At 35.8% G+C, this 10,125-nt stretch overlaps 1 protein-coding gene across 1 annotated transcript in view; it reads right to left on the bottom strand.

Annotated features, from left to right (window-relative positions):
* Nucleotides 1–1,998: 1,998 nt before the first annotated feature.
* LOC102248012 (testis-specific gene 10 protein) overlaps nt 1,999–10,125 on the bottom strand; it is a 123,562-nt gene continuing 115,435 nt past the window's right edge. Inside the window, exon 19 of the mRNA XM_005862199.2 lies at nt 1,999–2,644. Within this exon, the coding sequence (XP_005862261.1) occupies nt 2,620–2,644 (25 nt within the window). The 3' untranslated portion in view covers nt 1,999–2,619. The remainder of the gene's footprint in view (nt 2,645–10,125) is intronic.

Raw genomic sequence — 10,125 nt, 5'->3', positions numbered from 1 at the left:
ATAGTTTTAGCACTAAAATGTAGGTATATATTTCATTTTGAGTTGATTTTTGTAAGTGGTGTGTGGTAAGGGTCCAGCTTCATTCTTTAGCATGTGGTTTTCCAATTGTCCCAGCACCACTTGCTAAAGGCACTGTTCTTTTCCCCCAGTGAATGGTCTAGGCACCCCTGTTGAAATCAATTGACCATGGAAGTATGGGTTTATTTCTGGACTCTCAATCTATTCTATTGATCTTTGTTTATCCTCATGTTAATACTACATTATTTTGGTAACTGTAGCTTAGCAGTAAGTTTTTGAAATTGTAAATGTGGATCTTCCAACTTTGTTAATTCTGTTTCATGATTGAGCTATTCTGGGTCTCTTGAAATTCCATATGAATGTTATGATTGGCTTTTTCATTTCTGTGGGGGAAAAAAAGATGGACTCCATTGGAATTTCAAAATGAATTCTATTTAATCTCAAGATGGCTGGGAGGAACATTGCCATCTTAACAATATTTGGCTCCCAGTCCATGAACATAGGATGTATTTCCACTATTTAGGTTTTCTTTAATTTCTTCAATATGTAGGAGGAAGTGACATTTAGGTTGACTAAATTGTGCAGTGAGAAGGGAAGGGAGTGACTTCTAATGGCATCTGGGCTAAGGATTTAGGCATCTGACATAGTGTCTATGTGGGAAACAAGGGTAGAGACTGCAAGAGGACACATTGTTGAATTTAGTTTAGATGTATTGAAACTTAGTGCCTGTGAGATATTTAACTCAGAGGGTTAACAATTCTCTTTCAAAACACCTTTACTTCAGCAAGAATGGATGTTTTGGATTAAACATGACATTTCAAAGTTGAGAGCTCTTTTTCAGATTTCTTTGTTATCAAAGAAAGAATATGTTTGGTATAGTTTTTGTATTGTGCATTTTATTGCATTAGGTGATCTCAACCTTATCAATAGGTTAATATATATTTATATCATATGACATGAATCTGATTTAAAATAATGAATGTCCTTAAATATGATTATAAAAAAATCTTTTCTTTGAGTTTTAACATAGAATACAGTTGAGGTTTCCCTACCTTTGGATAATATTGGCCCCTTTATACTTACCAAATAATTTTCCTTTTAAATATTCGGTAATTAATGGCACAAGTCAAGTACAGTATACTTTTAATCAAGTATGGAAATATTTGCTTACATACTTCATTCTTATTTATCTCATGCCCTTTTCCCGACATACTGCCCTCCACATACAACATGTAAAGTATGTGTGACAGGTGACACTCAGCTCCTTGTCAGGTCATCTAGGAGGTGGACAGATTAAAATTAATGTTGTAATGATGTAGTGCTCAGGTCATTGCATCACTAACAAAGGTTAATTTTGCATATTTATCAATACATTATTTAATATTAGTACCAACAACTTTTTTTAACCAACAACTCTTTGTGTATTATAGTCTAAAATGTTTATAAAAGGACATCATATTTTAAATTATTCAATTTTTAAACCAATCTGTAATGAGAGTCTTTAATTAGATGAATAAACCTCAAGGTTTTTAAATATCAAACTAAAGTAAATATGTAGTATGGCCTTATGGTAAAATATCACAGTGTTAATGATTAAACAAGACCTAAACCAGGAACCTATCCTTCATTACTGTAGTCATACTGAATAGTGACTGTATACAATGAGAAACTGTCTACATCCTATGAATACTATTAATGACAGATATTTTTTAATAAATGGCAAGAATACAAATAGCTAATGTTAGTAAAATGCATTAGTGTTCAGGCTCTTAATTCAAAATCAATGGACAGAAAAGGGAAGAGATTTAGGCAATTTTAGTGGAAATGAGGAAAGATCACTGGACTTACTCTATATAACAAACACCTACCACAGGCAAAAAATAAAAAAATAAAATGGCAATTAAGTTGATTGCAGTACTTTAATGTTTTAAAGAAACATTATTAAAAATACAGATTTAAAAAAATCTTACATTCTTGACAGATACAGCATCATCTGCCTTTCTAAAAATAGTATGGTAAACACAATTGCAGAAATGTATGTTAATCAGTGGTACAATATTATGGTTTTAAAAATCCTGACACACTCCTATTATCTGCTGCTTTGAAGTCAGATTATGGCCTGGAATTTACGTCAGGCTGGGTCCAAAGTGGCATATTGGGACCCAGGCCAGTACCAGTAAACTGTGCCTATTTTGGCAGAACTTCTCCAGCCAAGAAAGGATAAATAACAAAGAAAAAAACCATCCAATTATATGAGAGACCAAGAAAGGAAAGAAAATCAGTTTTGTAAAGAACACTTTTCCTTCTTTTTATAAGCTTCTTTATTTACTCCGGATAGTTAACATAACAGTGCTCAATAGTGAAGTAAGTGGATTTTACACTCACTATTACTGTATGGGTAGAAAGAGCCACATGCATTTTTGTTTTATAAGTCATCTCTGATCACTGCAATATGGCACATGAGAACAGAGATTCAGAGGCACGAAGTTAATATATACATTTAACATTGTCAAGGATTCAAAAGATAAATGCAATCATATAGCAAAAAAATCAGATTGACATTTTGACCTTTCCCAAGGATGTGAAGAATCTTTCCGCATGTCAGAAATCTCTATAGCAAAGATTCCTATGAGAGAGAAGAAAATTTGTGCAGATTAACATTTTTAATTCCACGATTTCACCATGTATAAAATTAAACTCTAACATTACTTTGGCAATACTTATGATTTTTCTCCCAGCTTCTGTGAAGAAAAACAGATACAATGTATTTTTTTGCTCAGTGTTTACAAACCGTAATACATCCATATCTTGGAATCATATCCAATATTAAAAAGGAATCAACTATTATTAAATACAACTTGAATGGATCTCATGGACATTGTGTTAAATAAAAAAAGTCAATTTCAAAAAGTTACATAGTGTTTGTGATGCTATTTATATAACATTCTCAAAATGACAATTATAGAGGTGAAGAAGAAATTATTTTCTTGGGGGACTGTGTGTGTGTGCTTTGACTAACTATAAAGTGGTATCATGAGAGAGTGAGTTCCTTGGTGCTGATGGAACAATTAGGTGTCTTGATTGTGGTGGTGAAATATGGGTCGTGTATAAAAAACAAACAAACTATAAATACACATAAATGAAAACATGGAAAAACAAGTGAAACTGAATATGAGTTAAAATTAACTGTATTTTACCAATGTTAATTTCCTGGTTTGTAAGATATTACCTTGTAAGCTGGGGGAAGGATATGGGGAACTCCCTTTTTAACTATTTTAATAACCCCAGGTAAGTCTATAATTCTTTCCAAGTAAAAAGGAAAATAAAACAAAACTGGTAGATCCCTACAGTAGAATACTTTTCAGTGGGTAAAAGGAATATTCAACAAGATCTGATGCATACAACAACCTGAAAAAAATCTGAAATATATTAAGTTGGGTGAAATTTAGCCACTAGAGCAGGGGTGGGCAAACTTTTTGACTCGAGGGCCACAATGGGTTCTTAAACTGGACCGGAGGGCCGGAACAAAAGCATGGATGGAGTGTTTGTGTGAACTAATATAAATTCAAAGTAAACATCATTACATAAAAGGGTACGGTCTTTTTTTTTTTTTAGTTTTATTCATTTCAAACGGGCCGGATCCGGCCCGCGGGCCGTAGTTTGCCCACGGCTGCACTAGAGGCTACATATGATGATTCCATTTTTATGACATCTGGAAAAGGCAAAACTATAGGGACAAGAAACAGACCAGGTACACTCTTAAAGAGCCAACACACAAAATCTTGTTCACAGCTACACACCCTGAGTACCGAGAGAGGGAGGGTAAAGCAGACTAGAGTCCCATGAGGACAGACTGGGGTTTATGGCTCTGGGGAGAGAGCTGAAGAGACAGCCACCAGGATCTCTGTGCTGAGTCCCTTTTCCACACTGTAGACGCCATCATTCCTCAGGGGAGGACGCCTCTCCCTATGGCATCAGCCTGGGTGAATACAATAGCCCCATCCTCTGGATTTCCTGCTGAGGAGTCATCTTTCTGGGCCAGGGTGCAGATGTATGAGCTGACTCAGGGACTGAGTTGTGTGGCTCTGTGGCGGGTCCATTCCCCCCACTTTCCCATGAAACTGACCAGTGCCTCCTCTCACAGCAGATACATTAGCCCCACTCTCTAGGCTCCAGGTGATCCTACCCCCATGACTCCGGGCAGCTCCGCCCTGCCGAGGAGGTCTGGGCAGGATCTAGGACAGACTGTGTTGTGTCGCACTAGGACAGGGTCATTTTTTTTCCCCCTTGCATGACAAACTGGTGCAGAGCCCTTCCTTTAACAGTCAAATCTTGGTGTGTTTGGGCCTGATAAAATCTACTATCCTCATTCTGATGACTCCCTGAGACACCACCCCACCACAAAGGTCTATGGGCATTTGGCAGGGAGTAGCTAGGTTTAGTATAACCTGGGACATTTGCTGAGCGGCCTCAGTCCTAGCATTGGCATGAGTTTTGACCTATATCAATATGGTGAGCACCACTCATCCCCACCTAGAGGCTCTTTTAGTGATGGAACCTAACAGGCAGCTGGCAGGTGAAGGCTGGCAGAGATGGATCTCTGGGCCCTTTATGCCATTTGCTGACCTGTCCCCGGGCTCAGTAGTGGTGGAAGCCAGACGTGGTGCACATATTGATCCATCTCACACACACCAAGGCCCAGCAGAGTTAGCCACAAACTGGATTGCTTTGTAGCTCTAAAAAGGTTGCCCAGGGCAGGTCACAGGCAGTGTCTGACATTGACCAGGGTACCTCCCAAAAGGCACCAGAATAGACACACCCAGTGGACAACTTCAGACAACATCAAAGCAGGATACAATTAGCTTAACAAGTATCATAACCAAAGGCAGATCTCAGTAGGCATCAGATCCTGCTGAGGCAAATTCTGGTTCACATGGTCAGCACCTGTATAGCAGCTTGTACACTGTGGTCAAGATGAATACTCATAGACAGCAAACTTGAAGATAAAACACACACACAAAATAGGACCATAGCAAACTCAACACTCAATTATGACAAAAGAGCTCACATAACATACACAAGAGATATTACTGGAGTACCCGGCTCAGGTGATCAAGGAGACTGTGCCATTAAGTTCCATAGGACACCATCCTACCAAGATTGGGAGACATAGCAGATCTACCTAATACACAGAAACAAATACAAAGAGGCAGACAAAATGGGGAGATAAAAAGACAAACTAAATGAAAGAACAAGAGAAATGTCCAGAAAAAGAGCTGAATGAAATGGAAACAAGCATTGTACCAGATGAAGAGTTCAAAAAAATGGTTATAAGGATGTTCATGGAACTTAGTGATAACTTAAAAAAGAGATAGCAAGCATTAAAACAACAACAAAACATAGAAACCATAAAAAAGAACCAGTTGCAAATGAACAATTTGATATCTGAAATGAAAAATACACTAGAAAGAATAAACAATAGATTGGATAAAGCTGAAAAGCAAATCAGCAATTTAGAAGACACGGTAGCAGAACATACTCAATTAAAGGAGCAAAAACATTTTTTGATAGAAGGACAGTTTAAGAAATATTTGGAACAACATGCAGCTTATCAACCTCCGCAATATACAGAGAAGAGCAAAAGCAGTTTCAAAAACCTATTTGAAGAAATAATGGCTGAAAATTTTCCTAAGCTGATGAACAAAAAATACATATAAGTCCAAGAAGCATAGAAAGTCCCACACAAAGTGAACCCAGAGAGGCCCACACCAAGACACATAATAATTAAAATAGCAAAGTTTAAAGACAAAGAGATAATCTGAAAACCAGCAAGAGAAAGACAGTTAGTTACCTACAAGGGAACTCCTATAAGACTGTCAGCTCATTTCTCAACAAAAATTTCAGGCCACGAGGCATTGGCATGCTATTCACTGTAATGAAAAGCAAGGACCTATACCCAAGACTACTTTACCCAAAAAGGCTGTCATTTAAAATTGATGTAGAAATAACGAGCTTCCCAGACAAGAAAAAGCTAACATAGTTCACTACCACTAACCTAGTATTATAATAAACTAGAGGCCCGGTGCACAAAATTCATGCACTTGGGGGGAGGAGGGTCCCTGAGCCCAACCTGCACCCTCTCACAGTCTGGGACCCTTCAGGGGATGTCTGACTGACAGCTTAGGCCTACTCCCCGGGGGGAGCGGGCCTAAGCCGTCAGTCGGACATCCTTAGTGTTGCCACAGAGGCAGGAGAGGCTCCTGCCACCACTGCTGTGCTTGCCAGCCGTGAGCCCAGCTTCTGGTGCTCACCACCAGTTGAGCATCTGCCCCCTGGTGGTCAGTGCACATCATAGCGACTGGTCGTTCTGCCATTCGGTCAATTTGCATATTAGCCTTTTATTATATAGGATGTTAAAGGATCTTCATGAAGAAGAAGCAGAAGGAGCAGAAGAAGGAGGAGAAGAGGTACATAATAATAAAGAAAAAAAATCACAATAAATTTGTACCTTACAATAATCACTTCAAATGAAAATGGCTTAAATGCTTCAATCAAAAGACATTGGGTGGTTGAAGAAATAAAAAAAAAATTCATATATATGCTGTCTACAAGATACCTCAGAATGAAAGATACACAGAAAGCAAAAGTAAAAGAATGAAAAAAGATTTGTCATGCAAATAAAAAAGGGGGAAAAACTTGGAGTAGCAATACTTATATCTGACAAAATAGACTTTAAAACAAAGGCTATAATAAGAGACAAAGAAGGACAATATAATGGTAAAGAGGATATAACCCTGTAAACACTTATGAACCCAACATAGAAGCAACTAAATATATAAAGAAAATCTTGAGGGACATAAAGGGAGCGATCGACAATAATATGGTCATAGTAGGGGATTTTAATACCTAATTACATCAGGAGATACATCTTCCAGACAGAAAATCAACATGGAAACAGTGACCTTCAATGACAGAACAGATGGAATAGATTTCATTGATATCATCAGAGCATTTCACCATAAAGCAGCAGAATATACATTCTTATCAAGGGCACATAGAACATTTTCTAGGACAGACCAAACAAGTTTCAAAACAAGTCTCAATAAATTTAAGAAGATTAAAATCATATCAAGAACCTTCTCTGACTATAATGGTATGAAACCAGAAATCAATCACCAACTGCCCCCCACCTCCCCCACCCCCCAAATCTGAATAGCACACAAAGACACAGATATTAAATAATGAATGGGTTTAAATGAAATCAAGGATGATTTCTTAAGATACCTTGAAATAAAAGAAAATGAAAATCAACAACTCAAAATCTATGGGACATAGCAAAAGCAGTCTTAAGAGGAAATTGCACATTACATGCCTATGTCAAGAAATAAGAAACATCTCAAATAATCTAACTTTACACTTAAAGAAACTTGAAAAAGAACAACAAACAAAGCTTAAAGTGAGTAAAAAGAAAGGAATAAAGATTAAAATAGAAATTTTAAAAATAGAGTCATAAAAAGGAACCCAAAAGATCAATGAAACTAAGAGCTGCTTCTTTGAAATAATAAGCAATATTGACAAATCTTTAAGCAGACTCATCAAGAAAAAAAGAGAGAGTACCCAAATAAATAAATTCAGAAATTAAAGAGGAGAATTAACAACTGACACCAAAGAAATACAAAAAAATGTGTAAGAAAACATAGACAACTATATGCCAACAAATTGGACAATCTGGATGAAGTGGATCTATTCCTAAAAACATACAATCTTCAAAAACTGAATCAGGAAGAATCAGAAAATCAGAATAGACTGGTTACACTTGATGCAACTGCAGTAGTAATAAAGAATTAAAAAAAAAAAACAACCTCCCATCAAACAGAAGTTTTGAACAGGAGGGCTTCATAGGTGAATTTTACAAAACATTCAAAAAAGAATTAATACCTATACCTCATAAACTATTCTAAGAAATTCAAGAGGAGGGAAGACTCACCAGCTTGTTTTACGAGGCCAGCATTATCCTAATTCCAAAACCAGATAAAGATATTACAAAAGAAGAAAATTAGAGGCTAATATTCCTGGTGAACATAAATGCTAAAATTCTCAACAAAATAGCAAACCAGATCCAGTAATATATTAAAAATTAAAATACATTAAAAATATCATACACCATGGTCAAGTGGGATTTATTCCAGGGATACAAGGTTGGTACTATATCCACATCAATAAACGTGATACATAACATTTTAAAAAAAGGGTAAAAATCACATGATCATACCAATACATGCAGAAAAAGCATTTGATAAAATCTAGTACCCATTTATGATAAAACCTCTTAGCAAAGTAGGAATAGAGGGATCATACCTCAACATAATAAAGGCCACATATGACAATCCCACAGCCAGCATTATACAATGGGCAAAAACTAAAAGCATTTCCCTAAAGGTCAAGAGAGAGATGTCGGCTTTCACCACTCTCATTCAACATGGTATTGGAAGTCCTAGCAACAGCAATCAGACAAAAAAAAAAAATAAAAGGCATTCAAATTGGAAATTAAAACTACCACTCTTTACTGGTGATGTAATACGGTACATAGAGAACCCTTAAGATTCCACCAAAACACTACTAGAACTGATAAAGGAATTCAGTAAAATAGCAGGATACAAAATAAATATCCAGAAATCAGTTGCATTTTATATACCAACAATGAACTACCAGAAAGAGAAACTAAAAAAAAATAAAAACAAACAAACAAAAACACACACACAAAAATCCCATTTACTATTTCATCAAAAAATATGTATGTACTAATAAATTTAACCAAGTATGTAAAAGACACAACAATGGAAAGTTAAAAGCAACTGAAGAAAGAAACTGAAGAAGATACAAATAAATGGAAGCATATACTATGTTCATGGATAGTAAAAATTAATGTCATTAAAATGTCTATACTACCCAAAGTAAACTATGTAATTCCTACCAAGATGCCAATGGCATATTTCACAAATCTAGAACAAATATTCCAAAAATGAACATGAAACTGCAAAAAATCCTATATAGAATCATAAATCTTGAGAAAGAGAACAAAGTTGAAGGAATAATGCTACCCAATATCTAACTATACTACAAGGACATGGTACTAGAAACAGCATGATCCTGGCATAAAAACAGAATAGAGAACACAAAGTAAAGCCTGCCTTTATGGTCAATTAATCTTTGACAAAGGAGGCAAGAATATACAATGGGGTAGAGACAGTCTATTTAATAGTGTTCAAAAATTGAACAGATATATGCAATAAAAATGAAACTAGACCACCTTCTTACACCATGCACAAGAACAAACTCAAAATGGAATAAAGACTTAAGTGTAAGACTCAAAACCATAAAAATCCTAGAAAAAAAAAACATAGGCAGTAAAATCTGAAATATTCAAAATGGATTAAAGACTTAAATATAAGACTCGAAGTCATAAAACTCCTAGAAGAAAACAAAGACAGTAAATTCTCTAACATTGCTCTTAGTAATATTTTTTTTTCTGATACATCTCCTTGGGTAAGGGAAACAAAAGAAAAAAATAAACAAATGGGACTACATCAAACTAAAAAGTTTTTACACAGCAAAGGAAACAATCAACAAAGTGAAAAGCCAACCCACTAAATGGGAGAATATATTCACCAATGATACCGCTGGTAAGGGATTAACATCCAAAATTTATAAGGAACCCAGACAACTCAACACTTTAAAAAAACAAACAAACAATCCAATTTAAAAATGGGCAAAACATCTTACTAGAAACTTCTTCAGAGGACATACAAATGGCCAATAGACATATAAAAAGATGCTCTGTGTCACTAATCATCAGAGAAATGAAAATTAAAAGCACAATGAAATATCACCTCACACCTTTATAAAGGCTCTCATCAATAAATCAATAAACAAATGGGACTACATCAAAATAAGCTTTTGCACAGCAAAAGAAACCATCAACAAAACAACAAGAAAGCCCACTGCATGGGAGAACATATTTGCCAATGTTATCACCAATAAGGGTTTAATCTCCAACATTTATAAAGAACTCATACAACTTAACAAAAGGAAGATAAACAATCCAAT

The sequence above is a fragment of the Myotis brandtii genome, unplaced genomic scaffold (genome assembly GCF_000412655.1).
Source record: "Myotis brandtii unplaced genomic scaffold, ASM41265v1 scaffold1612, whole genome shotgun sequence".
Taxonomy (NCBI): Eukaryota; Metazoa; Chordata; class Mammalia; order Chiroptera; family Vespertilionidae; genus Myotis; species Myotis brandtii.
This window is presented reverse-complemented; position numbering and strand designations above follow the sequence as displayed.